This window comes from Stegastes partitus, unplaced genomic scaffold (genome assembly GCF_000690725.1).
Source record: "Stegastes partitus isolate 25-593 unplaced genomic scaffold, Stegastes_partitus-1.0.2 Scaffold751, whole genome shotgun sequence".
Lineage (NCBI taxonomy): Eukaryota > Metazoa > Chordata > Actinopteri > Pomacentridae > Stegastes > Stegastes partitus.
Genome location: NW_007578482.1, coordinates 225622 through 241218, shown reverse-complemented (window position 1 = coordinate 241218; position 15597 = coordinate 225622). Strand labels below are relative to the sequence as shown.

Below are 15597 nucleotides of genomic sequence, written 5' to 3'. Positions count from 1 at the left end.
TGATAGAGATCACCCACCTAGAGGCAACAGCCTTCTCCTGAACGTCAGCAAGACTAAAGAGCTGATTGTGGATTACAGCAAGAAGCAGCAGAGGGCATACCACCCACTCAGGATCAGCGGGACAGAGGTGGAGAGAGTGGAGAGCTTCAAGTACCTGGGTGTTAACATCACGCAGGACCTGACGTGGTCCTGTCACATCAACACCCTGGTGAAGAAGGCTCCACAGTGTCTCTACAAGTGTTGTCGATGAATAACAAATATGATATTTTACATAAATGACCTCATAAGTTTTCACCCCCTTTAAAGTGACTCACATAGTTAAACACAGGTGCAACCAATTGGTGCCTCAGGTCACACCAATGTCAGCGAATGTGTCACAAGTGATTGCAGTACAACGACCGGGAAGATCCATTTACTGAATCAGTACTCCGAGGAAAGTCAAGAAAATTTCCAAGTTACTGAATATCCTTTGGCGCACAGTTAAATCATTCTCTAAGAAATGGAGAGAATGTGGCACAGGACAAGTTGTCTTTAAAAAAGGAGTGACTTAGTAGGAAAGAGACTAATGAGGGAGGCCACCAAAACACCTATGACTTCCCTGAAGGAGTTACAAGAAAGGGTCTAGTGAGGAAGGCCCCCAAGGCACCTATGACTCCTTGTCTCTCCCATCTCAGCAGCTGAGATGGGAGAGACTGTGCACACAGCAACTGTTGCCTAATCTTCACTAGTTAAAACTTTATGGGAGCATGACAAACAAGAAGCCACTGTTAAAACAAGCTCATATAAAATCTTGATCAAAATTCACCAGAGGGCAAGTGGAAGATTCTGAAGTCAACCGGAAGAAGGTTCTTTAGTCTGATGAAACCAAAATTGAGCTTTTTGGCCATCAGACTAGATGCTATGTTTGGACACCAAACACTGCACATCACCACAAACATACCATTCCCATCGTGAAGCATGGTGGTGGCAGCATCATGATGTGGGGATGCTTCTTAGCAGCAGGCCATGTTAGGATTTTAAAGACAGAATGAATACAGCAAAGTGCTGCAATCTGCAAGAAAACTGCGCCTTTAGACAAGGTTTGTTTTCTAGCAAGACAATGACCTGTAGCATACAACCAAAGCAACACAAAAATGGTTCAAAGGGAACAAGGTGAATGTTTTGGAATGGCTAAGTCAGAGCCCAGACCTCAATCCAATTGAGACTTTGTGGCTGGACTTGAAAGGGGCATGCAACCAGATAGAGCTTGGGCAGTTTTGCAAAGAACAACATTGTAAAATTACTGTGTCCAGATGTCCAGGCTGACCTATCCACACAGGTTTGATGCTGTAATTGTAGGAAAAGGTGCATTTACTAAATACTGACATAAAGGGGGTGAATACTTATGCAATCCCTTATTTTACATTTACATTTTGAATTCACTGACAATACTTTGTAGAGATCAGTCTTCACTATGACATGAAAAACATGTTTTTGGAAATTCTGGTTTAAAAAAAAAAAAAAAAAAAAAGTCAAATTCACTTGACCATGGCTTAATGTGAAAAAGCCATATAATACAAAAACAAAAGGAGATGAAAACATTTTATAGGCACTGTAGCTACACAGGGTTTTGACGAAATTTAGCTGGTGCAAAGCAGTTACCTCAGAACACTGCTGTCACAAACTAGAAAATTAAGTTGTTGATATGTTTTACCAACAAAGTTAGATTTTAGGCGAAAGAAAAACACATTTGACCTCTCTTTTTGGATTTTAATAACTGAAATAACATTTATTGTTGATATATTATACCTCATTTTTGTTGCTTTTAAGCGCACAGCATCGGACCATAAGCTGCAAACTGTGTGGCATTTTAGAGAAGATTTGTTCAACTTGCGCAGTTTTAGTGGACTTAGGTTTAATATTATCGCAAAAACACTGTCATGTAAAGCCTCATAACAAGTCACAAAAGTGTAACAAAATTAAGGGAAGTCTATTAAACATAAAAAAAGAGGTTATTACCTATAGACTGTGACATATTGCACATTAGGTTGTTGTTTCTATACTCTCACAGTTGAACTTGAATCTTTCTGAGAGGCTGTCTGTTATCATGTGTACTAAATCACAAGCTCCAGTGCCCCAGGTCATTTCCTACCACACGATTTTCCCCTCCTATTATTCCTGCTTCCCATTATCACAGCCTTCCCCTATTTCCTGTTCTTGGTCCTCAAATTGATCCTCAGACATATTGTTGGAGCCAACTGACCTGTTTAATGCAGTCAACACATTAGATTCTTTTGTGACTTTTGAGGAAATGAAATACATGTTACTGAAGGGGAGCGTGAATGAAGAGTGGCTGAATGCAGTAGTCACCCCATATATCTATGTTTGTTGATTTCTCACAAAAATGCTTAGACAGTTTTTGACTTTAACAAACATTTCAAGTCAAACATGTACAGTTGTGAACAAAAGTTTACCTACACTTGTAAGGACTATGCTTATCATGGCAGTCTTGAGTTCCCAATGGGTCTTACAACTCTTAATTTTTGATCATGGAATGATTACAACATGTCTGTCACAAAAAAAACAATCATACATTTTGGTTCTTTCACAAAATCTGCTTGGTTAAAAATATACATACAGCAATACTAATGTTAGCTTACATGTCTTTTACTCCCCCCTGATGAATCGCCACCCTATTGCGTGTCCCTGTGATCCTGGTAGCTATGTTGTCCGGTAGGGTCTCCCAAGACAAACTGGTCCTGGGGGAGGGACCAGACAAAGAGCGATTCAAAGACCCTGATGACCAACAAAAAGAGGAAAGCTGCCATCTTGTCCGGAATAGGGAAACCAAAGCCTCCCCCATGGAGCCAGGGCTGGGGAGGGAGGGAGCCGGAGAGCGTCTTGTGTCCGAACCTTGGGGTCCCGTGGGTTTCAGTCGGACACAGCCCTCACAAGCCCCCGGCTGAGCGCCGTTCTGTTGGGGTTCTTCCCGGAGAGCAACAGGGTCACCTCTCTGTGACTGCATGTTGCAGAGTGGAAAACTCTGACTGTTGTTTGTGCGTATGCAATGAACACTACTTGGAGTCTCTGGGCGGTGTCCTGGAAGGGGTACTGCCTGGGGACTCCATAGTCCTCCTGGGGGACTTCAATGCTCACGTGGGCAATGACAGAGAAACCTGGAGGGAAGTGATTAGGAGGAACGGCCTGCCTGATCTGAACCCGAGTGGAGTTTTGTTATTGGACTTCTGTGCTCGTCATAGCTTGGCCATAACAAACACCATGTTCCAACATAAGGTTGCTCATAAGTGTACCTGGTACCAGAGCACCTTAGGCCAAAGGTCCATGATCGACTTTGTAGCCATGTCATCAGACCTGCAGCCATATGTCTCAATACTCAGGTGAAGAGAGAAGCAGAGCTGTCAACTGATCACCACCAGGTGGTGAGTTGGATCCAATGGCGGTAAACACATCCTCTGCTGAGGGGGCAGAGCCTGAAGACTTGGGGGCTTCTTTGTCTATATCCATGGTAGAGGTCGCCGAGGTAGGTAAGTTCCTCGGTGGCAAAGTGCCAAAGTACAATCAAAGTGAGAGTTGTGTCCGCATTCTCGGCACAAAGTCAGACACATTCCCAGTGGGTGTTGGACTCCAACAGGGCTGCCACTTGTCCCCGATCCTGTATGTGGTATTCATGGACAGGATCTCAAAGCGCAGCCAGGGTAAGGAAGGTGTCCAGTTTGGGGACCTCAAAAGTTTGTGGGGGGGGGGCTTCCCCAATCAAGGGAGTCTATCTTGGGCTCTTGTTCACAAGTGAGCTCCATTGCCTTAACTGGATTATGCCGACCAGCACATAACCCAGCACATTACTTCAATATAGTCATTTTAAACACATCTTTCAACTTCCTCACTTCCTCACTTCTCTAATTCCTGTATTAAGCCCATCCTATAATGCTTCATTCATTTCTCTATTTTTGTACAGTATGCATGATGGTACCAACACCACTGCTTAATATGGACGTCAGAAACTTTCATACACTTTGACACTTTTCTTTCCATGGCTAAGGATCACATGTTCAAGTCATTCAAACTTTCAATTTGCTCCTATTTAAAAGCAAAACTTGTTTTTATAGATGAGTGCTGCGTGTGAGAGTGAGACCCTGTAGAGCCCTTGGACCCAGACACAACAATAACCTCCTTTATTACGGGCTGAAACTAAAGACAGCAGGGCACACCCTGTGGACTCCTAATGCTTATCAGCATATAGGCCTGCATGGAGATACATTCACAGGCTCATAGGAAGAAACAGACATAAGCTTCCACAGACACTGAGTGGACACTATATGCAAGTTTGCTGTGAACAAACTAGCTTGTGTTTTAACCGGTAGTTTTTAAAGGCACTAAACACAAACAGTTCAGGCTTCCACTGTGGAAAACATGCAGCACTTGACTGTGAAGGTTAATGCACATCTACAGTTTTGTGTAGATTGGTCTGTAGGAGGAAATATTCACAGATAAGAGAAGAGAGAATTTCTGCACACTGTTCTTTTACTTGCATTAAACCTTCTTGGAAATGTAACAATTCAGTCCTTAGATCTTCATCAGATAAAACTGTAAAACCTAAAAACAAGGGCTTTTCCTGGTGAATATCTACAGACACACACTGAAGCCTGAAGACATCTTCTCTCTGGAACCTTTGAAGTGTAAACTGATAAAGTGAAACTGAATGTACAAGAAACAAAGACTGAACTTTCAGAATTTTGCGTCGAAACCATTTAAAACACATCAAAGAAGCTTCACAAAATACAAACAGACAGAGCTCATACGCACACTCTGACCATTTTATCAGCCTTAAATATGGTGTGAAGCAACAACACACAAGTAGAAGAATGTTGATGTAAATGAAATACTGGTCCCTGTTGGTACATCTTCTCCACTTTGGAAATAACTAATAGGAATTGCTATTTTACTACCATAACATTTGGGGATCCACAAAGGCAAAGACAGAGAAAAGACACAGGCTTTCAACCAAGTGGTAAATGGCTAAAAAGAAAATGCCTCCTGACACGACTGAGACTAAAATGGATGTAGCATTATTGTGTTTGACATCATCAGCTAAATTAATCAGTCTTGAGAACACTTGTAAGGCTCAGCAACAGCAGCTATGGGAGAGAAGCCACTCTGTATCTAGACTGTTGCTGACATTGTACATTTCAAATGCCATGTTAATAAATTCTTGTGTTCTACTGTTTTTGTGAACTATAACTGCAGTTCTGCAATGAAAATACTGTAGTTTTAACTTATTAAAAAAAACATTGTTCACTCTAGTCTTGGACAGTTTGTGAACGCTGGTTTATTTGCACATAAGATGAGCTACACAATTACCCACTAGTACAACTTCCCATTTACAATCCCCTTCTTTTCATAAAATACAATCTACTTCCTACATTGGTATAGAAAGCTGACCCTGAACATGAATTGTCCAGAATTCTTCATTACTGCAAATTAGATCAAAATACAGATATATTCACTGAATCTATCAGAATCTTAAAGTGAAAGATTTGAACTGCTGAGCACTTATTTATGTCATTCAGGGCAAGCTTCAGGGACAAGCAAAACAGAATATAGCCTTGGTGTTGGGGACTTTGACTTTGACTTTGACTCTGACATCAACTGAAGTGAGGAACCAAATGCTAATTTTGTTGTTACCACTTACCTAACACTGTCTGAACAGAAGAAAAACCTCTAGAACTGCAGATGGCTACTTAAAGGTTCTAAAGTTGTGTTCTTCAGACTTCTCATCATTAATTTCTCACTGTTTCCTCTCAAAATCCTGTTTCAACAAGCAATACGTCACATTACGAATGTAGTAACACTTTTTCATGGGATATTTGACAAATACAGTCACATACAGTCAAAGGAAATTGAAAAAAAATATACGTGCATAAATAACAGGAGATGTTGTTGATAACAATGTTTTTTATAATTCTGAGCCCCTTTAACAGAACTGACGTGCTAGTTGCTTTTGCATCAGTCCGTTCAATGTGGTCTCTAAAATTAAAACCACACCAAAGACAAGAAATACCTCTGAAAACTCCATTATTAACAGGCCACATGCCAAGAAACGTTTTCTGCCAATAACCGTGCGGAAAAATACACCTTAAAAGGTCTGGTCCCTGCGATGGCCGTTGATATCTTGGGTAAAACATACTTCAAGTAATGAAGTTAGCTTCATGAGGTTAAATAATAACACAAGTAATAAAATTAAGTACAGTAAATCCAAAAGTCTTTCTACAAGTACACGTTCCTTTCACAGAAAGGACAAAGAAAAGTCACGAACTGGCAAATCTGGTGTTGAGTGACTGTTTTTCTTTAAAGCAATGCAGCAAAGGAAATGAAGGAGCTACTTGCAGCTTACTGATGGCAGCAGGTGGGTGATGGCAGCAGACACTGCATGTGTAGATCATGGATCGTGGTGTTGTGTGAATGAGAGACAGAACCGTAAATGAGCGTCTGAGCAGCCTAATTTAATTGAAACATAATATCTACCAGTAGTGTGTGTCTGTTGAGCACAGACCACAGTGGAAGAAGCGCACAATGAGAGCTGGTGTTGGTAGACTAAGGTCTATGAAAACAAACACAATGACCTGCCTTTAAAATCCTGCTTGCCTCCTTCTTTTATAGAAACAAAGAAACAGATTTGAAAATGATTCCAGCTTGTACCTTGAAGACTAACTAATTTACATTACATACCATGTGTTTAGTCAAATACATGTAAAAAAATAAATAAACAAATAAAGAAATCTGAGCAAAATGGCAAATATTCTACACATGAGGTAGATATCAGTATTGTCTCATCAAGAAAGAGTACAATAAACATTTCCTCCAACCTTATCCCTTCAAAATCAGAAAATCCAGATAATATTTTGACACAGCAGAAATCATGTCTGGAAGATGAACCTGGCATCAAAATGTTGATTAAAATGAGATTTATGCTACAACTTGTTTCAACCAACCACCTATCCCACATGGAGACATGACCTTTGAAATTCATAGAAAATGGACTTTTTGAAGTTTTCTCTGGTGAATCATCAGAAAATATAACACATCCAGGGTACCAATGATTGCCTCTATGCCTCTATGTCATAGACATTAAACTGATTCAGTTTTGCTGATGAAATTATGACTAATCCCACTATAATGATAGCCCAAAATTGGTTATAGAAAAAACTGTGCTGAACAAAAATTTTATTTTGGCTTGAGATTATGACACCTAAAGAGGTTTCCGTTTTTAAAAGAGCTCAAATATCTCCTTGATCCCTTGAAATGTCATGTGTTTATGTGTCAATCTATTTTACATATAAGGTTGTGAAGAAATTTTGACTCACCGCTTTATACTTCAAAGGCCTGTCACTTGGAAAGCATTCATAGTACGAGCTTAATCAAACATAATAAATTTATTGTACAAAAAACAAATCTGCTTATTCTGAGGGGATCGGATGGGAACGTTTCTCAGATTTGGCTCATTTTTTATGGACTGACCTGGAACTGAAATAGTAGGTAAACTATGAGTAAGTTTTGCACTTAAGTACTCCACTTGAGGAGAAATATGTGTGAAAGAAAATCCAGCCAGAGTGTTTTGTTTTTGTGGTGTGGTGCAGCGTAGCAGTCAGTAAGATGATACCAGTCTGTTTTTCCTCTTGTGAGTTCTAAGTGCTTTCACAGAAAACCAGCCACACACACAAAGACATGGTTTGGTTACAGACAGCAGCAGCTGAAAGACTTACCACTGGAGCAGTTGGAACCTCCCCAGCCTGGCTCACACTGGCAGGTGTTGGGTGCCATACAACGGCCATGAACACAGCTCTCTTCACAATGAGCTGTACATGAAGGAGACAGGAAGACCATAAAACAACAGTAAACATATCTACATTAGAATTAGTCATGTAGGGCTAAATAAATCCAAGGGTTAATTTCTACTTTTCCTTTAACAGAGCTGTAGAAAAAAGACATGAATCTGACCTTTGACATGAAAATTGGAACTTGCCACTCTATCTGGACTGTTGTGAGACAGAGCTTACTTAAAACTTTTAAGTCTGACAAACTGACTTGACTTCATATTTGAATGCCTTAATTTAGGCACAAAAAAAAGGTTAGAACTGAAAGTATGTTGCTCAAGTTCCCTTGTAACTCCTCCTTTTCCCCTAAAAGTATCTTCTGGCACTTGCAAGGCTGTCATTGTAAATAAGAAGTTGCTCTCAAGAAAGTGAACTCAAAGTTACTCCTCATGTCATTGGTGGTTGAATGTTTGTGTGAAGCGCTTTAAGAACAACTAAGGAGAAGAAAAGTGCAGACCATTTACAACTTGGTGGTATAACTTCCGAGACAAGCACTCATCGACTGATCAGTCACAGTTCCCATCATAGGTGAAGTCAGTAGCAGTGCTTCGTCTCAAGGTGTCAGATATATTAGGCAGTTCTTGAAGTTAATTTATTGGCAGCAGGAAAGTTGAGGGGCGTAAAGATCTGACGGTGCCAGAAAACACTCAGGACACTCAAGGTAGGGAGGGAAACAGGTCAACTACTGACATGGTCACCTTATTCTGGTAACCATGACACCGTGAGCCTCCAACATTACTACACAAACGGTATTTGTACAGCTTCAACTTTAACGTTTTTTGACACATTTTCTTTTTTAACTTACACTAACAAGGAGCGACAATAACACACTGGCAAGGAAGAAGAAGTTGCTCCCTCTTTCATCATCAGAGATTAAATCCACATAAACAGCAAGCATTAAATTTAACCTTAATCAATTTGATTTCCTTTCCTATCTGACTACTATGTTGAAATGCCATGTTGCCTGGAGTGTCTGGCAAATCGTGCTTCCTGCAGTGTTCTATCGAGGAGTTCAGCGATTCTTGGAGGAGCATGTGATGGCTGCTTACACAACAGAGCTTTTTCACATCACAACAAATTCCCCTCTGAACTCCTGGGGCACATTAACTCTGGTCTCCATCTTAGCCAAAGCACGCAGATATTGTGCATTCTCTATCACCATCTACGTCCACCATTTACAGCGAGCTGTGTTAACATAATGCCTTCTTTTACTGTCTCTGCTGACCAACAGTTGTTCTTGTGAATGGCTACTGTGGCTCCACACCTGTCACTGCCTGATGGCTACTGACAGAGAAAGATGTCGGGGACCAGCAGCTGGCTGGCAAGTGAGACTGTTGCAGTGACGACACGGTGTTGTTTTTCCGACTAGTGACAGTTTTTCAGTTGAACCATGTTTTTCTGTTTACTCAGCGTGTGTGCGTGTGTGTGTGCGTGAAGATACTTACGAGCACAGATCTCTCCACTCTCGAAGAAGCCTGGACAACACTGGGACTTTCTGCGGTACATGGTCTTTTCTCCTCTACGATATGCTGTCCGATAACTCACCCTGCATCCAGACAGCAAGTGAGCATTAATGATCTAATATTGTGTAACGCTGTCTTGAATCACTTTCTGTATGCATGTATGAAGGGTGGAGGGTTTCATCATGTCTGTGCCCAAGGGCTTGTTGTCTTATAAGCTGTCATTGGCAAAACTGATGATGGTGTGGTAATATGCATTGCTTTGTGGTTCTAGATAAAATTTTCCATTGCCGATCATGCCGGCATAAAGAATTCTTCTTTCTAATTTAACTGCATTTGAATTCATAGAACAACTTGAATGAATATCTGGCATTGTGTCTCTTGTCAACAAACTTGAGTTGATGTTCTCATTTCAACATGCAATGCTGACCTTCAACTACTTTCACACTGGAGCTGCTAGTATCTGTCATTGCTAAATTATAAACTATGTATAAAATGTGCGGCTTGAAAACTACAGAAATATGAAGTTAACCATATAAAAAGAATTTTTGTCCAACGGCTGTTCTAAGTTGAAGGTTAAAGTTGGAAAAAAAGAGTTTGCTTTTATTTTTTTCATGTAGTTGCTTGTAGAGAGTGATCTGTCTGTACAGCATCAGCATGTCACAGTAACTGAACTTCAAAAAAATAAAAGATCTTTACAATACAAGATCTTCAGTGTGATAGATTAACTGGCTCAAGCAAATTTCAAGTCTGGGAAGTGATGAAAATGGTATGGTTTGGAACATGGGTGGTACAACCACTTATACTGGGACAGCACTGACTAAAACATGCAAAAACAATGGTGTGGTCCTATATCAAACCACCACTTTCTCCATACATTTCGTCCTTATGAGGCCTCAGTGGTGCGGTCCTCACCTGTGTCTGGTGCATTTGAACCAGTTGAGGATGTCCGTGCAGCTGGTGTAGTAAATCTGATCAAAAGGATGGGCGTACGACTCCTGCACTGTCACTGAATAACTGAAACCACAGAAAGAGAAAGAAGACAGCATCATCAGACATGGAGAACACCGTTCTGTGTGCATCAGTTTCATGTATACATACCACCATGCATGTTTATCCACCAGGATTCCCCTGAGGTCCAATCAGTCAATACATACCTCTGCTCCACCACAAACTAACCACTGACAGTTTGAATCACCTCAGAGCATTATATATTAAGCTGCATATAGGAGTGTCTGTGTGTGTGTGTGTGTGTGTGTGTGTGTGTGTGTGTGTGTGTGTGTGTGTGTAGGCAGGACTAGATAAACCCCAGCCCCTCTCTGCACTACTGACCACTATCCCATGTGTGGTCCTGCATTTCTGGGAGTTTCATAATGGCTACCTCATGACTGCCTTCTGAACTTGTTTCACCACAGGTTCTTAGTTACTTATTGTATTTCAAATAATAAATATTTTCCTAATTGACTGAGGTGTCTAGAGTTTAAAACGTGCCAAAAATAAGCCAAGTCCTCAAAAGTCTTGTTTATTCTTGGCACCTGCCATTTGAAGGTACCACGTTCATCTGTACTTAACAGCAATATGAAAGGATGCATGGGACCATGTAGCCATGATACTGCTCAGGAAGGAGACGTATTCTGTTTCCTAGAAACTAACATAAGCCTCGGTCACAACCAGCCATACGAGCTCCTACGGCCTGTCTGCGTCCAAATTCTGTGCAGAATGGCACGTGCCACCCAAGTCCATCTAGTAAAATTTCGCTGTCACAGACAGCCCGTAAGCACTTTGGATTTTTTGACATGTCAAAACATTTTGTAACTTGCTGGCCCCGCAAGGAGTTTGCAAGTGAGTCGTGCAATTTTTAAGGTAGTGTGGGAAGAAAATCCGTGGTCTAAGACGCATGTCCCACGCAATGAAGGAGCAAGTGCCCCTTGTGTGCTAAGTATGGCGCAAGTACTCACAACTCATGAACAAAATTGAACGCACAGCAAGCGGGCGTGCATCACCCCAAGCCAGGAGTATAAAGGCGTGCTCACGCTGCACGCTCACATCTCAACAGTGATCATCGATTACATTATTGCTTCAAACAAATAATGGATATACCATATTATAATCAGCTTTGTATTGCTTTAAGTAAATCTACCTTTGCAAACAAGAGTTCATTTTAATGTCTGAAGCAGCGGCATGATTTTCTACAAATCCATGTGAAAAGATCAGAGACTAGAGTCACTTCTGCTTTGACTTCACTGTTTCTGAACCTCCTGTTATCACTTAGTTATTTAGTTAAGGTTCTGACTGTCCAGCCAGACAAGCTGAGCAGACTGACAGGAGCTGGAGACACACACACACACACACACACACACACCTACTCACACACACACACACACACACACACACAGCGCAACTGTTGGCTTTATCGCTGATGCACAAATCTCACACTATATTGGGACATAACGTCAATGTTTGTCAAGGAATATGGGTAAAAAGATATGTATAATAAAATATGTGTTAGCAGCTAGTACGTGTCTCCGTTGGAGGATCGGGTCGGCTCACTGGAGATGCTGCTGGCCGGTATCAGCTGGAAGTCAGTACCGGGGTGACAGTGACACTGCAGGCGAGCCGTCACTGCCAAGTTGTCAGGATCTGTGTGTGCTACACAAAACATGAAATCATATTTGCTTTGATCACCATTTGTTATAAAGTTTTAACTTTTGTCTTTGTCCTGAAATCAATCTGTACTGTCCCAGATCTGTTTTTTATCACCCCGGGATGACAGGACGTCCCTAAGTTCACACCCTGTCAGTATGTTAACAGAATTTACAAGACAACATATCACCTGATTGCCGAAGTGTCTGTTTTGTTTTTTTGTTTTTGTTTTGTTTTGTTTTTTGAAAATCACGCCAAACCGATGTACGCCATCAGGACGTCATCACGAGCGCGTGAGGCAAGTGTGACTTACTTTCGCCGTGCGTTCAATTCTCTTTGCAAGTGGAGAATGCGTGCCACGTACGCAGGTGGCAAGACAAACTCTAGAAGTGAGTACAATTTCCACGGCAATCGCACTTTGCAATTAGCATCCATGCTTGAACGGACATCTCACGTCACCCCTGCGGCTCGCAAGGCAGACTTGCACCTTTCTGACGGAGCTCTTGCAACCTTTCCTCTACCTCTACGACCTCCAGGGCCTCCACGGCACCCAAAATCCACAGTGTACGTATGATCCCAAAAGTCGTGCGTCCGGTTGTGATCAAGACTTTACTTTGGTGGGAATCATTCTGAGATCAACAACAAAGAACTTTGCAAAAAGATTCAGGAGGAAACAGGTAAAGAAGTATATCCACAGTGTGGGAACAAGGAGACCTTCAAACCTGTCTGAATTACACTAGTTCTATCAGAAATTGGCTTATTGCGAGAATTTTTGGAACACTATCCAAAACATTTGACCTAAGATAAACAATTTTTTTAAAAAGCTATCAAATGCTCCCTAGAATTACAACCTAATGGCTGTATGCCTCCATCAGTTAGTCAAGATGCAGTTCACATCCATGTCTGTTCAGACTGTTATACGTAGAAAAGACTTTGAACTGTAGAACTTCTTTGACAGAAATCAGAGTCAAATTCTTTGTATGCGTTCACTTGCTTGGCCGATAAAAAACAATTATGTTAGACCACAAAACAACCAGGATAGTAAACAATTTTTCAAGTATTGATGTTTCTGTAAAGAAGCCAAGACAAATTGTAAATTGTATCTTCAACCCAGCAACAGAGAAGATCTTTAGTCATGAACAAAAGTTACACTTGTAAAGACCATGTGTATTATGGCAGTCTTGAGGTTCTTTTAACTCCAACATGATGAATCATTTATCACACGTCTCATTTATCACACGTCTTCTGAAAATACTACACAATCTACTGGGTCAAACATATAGATACAACAATTGTAATATTTGGTTAACTGTCGTTTAGCCATTTTCACCTCAACTAGGCACTTTTGGTATCCATCCATAAGCTTCTGGCTGTATCTTTGACCACCCCTCTAGACAGAATTGGCTCAGTACAACTAAATTTGTTGGCTTTTTCACACAGATATGTTTGTTCAGCACAGTACACAAATTCACAATGTGGTTTAAAATCAGGACTTTGATAAGGCCTGTCTAAAACCCGAATTATAGCCTAGTTTAGCCATTTCTTTGCCACTTTTGATGTATATTTGGGGATCATTGTCTTGTTGGAACACCCAACTGCATCCAAGAATGAACCTTAGGTTGCTCGTCTGGAGGCTCTTGTTTTGATTTTCTATAGGGACGGGGATTTTGAAATCACAAACACATAGACAGTAAAGGGGGAGGAGAAAGCCTTGTGAAATGTGTGACTAATGGCAGGCTCATACCAGATTTGGTATATTTACACATTTGGTGAGTCAGATGATAGAAACATGCCAGCAGGTCCTGCAGCAGGATCATCTGTCTTCTGCTCTTTGTATGTCTCTTAATCACTTCCTGGTCTCTTTCTGTTTTAATTTGATGTTCATCTTTCTCCCCAACATTAATGTCTTTATCGCCCTCCTTCTCTCATGTTCTCATTTCTCCCTTCTTTAGTTATGTCGTTCTGTCTCTCCTGCCTTCTCTATTCACCTTTTCCATTTCCCTCCTCCCTCCTCCTGTCCAGTCTTCAGCATTCTCTTGCTGGAAACAGCTGGAAAGATTTTATAACTTTTGGTTTTAATGGTAGGCCAGTCAAACCTACAGTAGTTAACATGAGAAAGGATCTGTTTAAAATACACGGGTAACATTATTTTAAGGGAGCATGTAGTTAATAGGCTGCAGTAAAATAGGATCAAGAAACCATTACCACAGGATATTAAGATTTATTCCCATCATTGCTGATATATTTCCAGTTTGACAGTCAGGATGCAACCTACTTCAGTACAGACTCTGTGCTCAACTATGTTAAAGTAAGCAAACTGTTAAATATATTTGTTGGACAATGAAACAAACAAATGATCTCCTAGCACTGTCTGACAGTGAAGTGTAAAGCTACATTTCCCACAAAAACTCCGCTCAGTAGAAGCCAGCGTGCTCCTCCAAATCATGTCTACTGATGGATTTTATTTAGCAACTATATCTTTGGCTAATATTATATTTAAAAGCATGCTCTAAAAGATGTTATATTAATTTCTAACTTAACTCGGTTTAGGTTAAGACAGTGTAGTTACTTTGACTTCTCTAAAATCTCTCTACTTGTGTTCCTTGAATCTTTTGCTGCTGTCACTCTTTAGAACAATAACAACACAGAAGGGAGCTCTGAGTGTGTGCAGCTGTTACCTCAGATTAGTCAGTGAAAGTAATATAGCTGGGAAATCTGCCTCCACCTTTCTTATTGTACATTTCGTGTAATAGATTTCCAAGACCCTTTTTAATCCTGAAATTAATAGCTTCGTTTTACTGTTTCACAGCTTCAGCTCCTGTCTCTGAAGCCCCCCGGTCTGCGCTGATTGTTTTGCTGACCCAACAAAAGCGAAGCGACGTTGGTTGCATAATGTAACCCCAGATCAATGGGTATCAACAAACAAAATAAGAAAAAGACTCCTGCAGAAGTCACTATGGTATACACGGTATCGTATTTTCATGCAAGCGCATCACTCAGCATTACAGTTTCCACGTAGCTCTGGCCTGCGGTCATATGATCAAAGCTAATAGCAACATCAGCCACATCATTTGTGTAACATGGTAACTCTAAGGATTTTCCCATTGTTGTGCCATTCATCTATGCATTAGTCATACCCACTTTGTACCTACTTTATCCTGTGGAGCGGCGCAGTGGGCTGGAACAGACTCAGGCCCCTTTACCTCCATGTTACTGATGATGTGGCCTGCGTCCCATACCATCGTCACAGCTCACAGAAAAAAAGGCTACTATTTACCTTAACATTAATGCAATGGAAAGATTTCCTGCTCATATTATCTTAATTTACTGACGTAGCTGTGATTAAAATGCAAATGCCATCTGTGCAGCTCTTCATGCCTGGAAATCCTCTGATATCAAATTGACTGATTAGTGCTTCAAGTCTCAAAGCTTCATAATAAAGTAATTAATTATTGCCTATATCTGCTCTTCTGTGGAAATCTATTTTGTTGATTCTTGTGGGTCACAACAGAAGTGTACAGCAAATGTTTGGCAGTATTTCTCACAGCCCGACAGAGACTTCTCTTGGAAATAAGCATTGTCATTGTTATATAGAAAAACTCCAGTTGGCAAAAAACTAAGTG

At 40.8% G+C, this 15597-nt stretch overlaps 1 protein-coding gene across 1 annotated transcript in view; it reads right to left on the bottom strand.

Moving 5' to 3' along the window:
• The window catches only part of megf10 (multiple EGF-like-domains 10), a 71485-nt gene that overhangs the window by 37195 nt on the left and 18693 nt on the right, over positions 1 to 15597 (bottom strand). Inside the window, exons 3-5 of the mRNA XM_008291603.1 lie at positions 10247 to 10348; positions 9317 to 9417; positions 7761 to 7853 (exon numbers count right to left, since the gene is read on the bottom strand). Of these exons, the coding sequence (XP_008289825.1) occupies positions 7761 to 7853; positions 9317 to 9417; positions 10247 to 10348 (296 nt within the window). The remainder of the gene's footprint in view (positions 1 to 7760; positions 7854 to 9316; positions 9418 to 10246; positions 10349 to 15597) is intronic.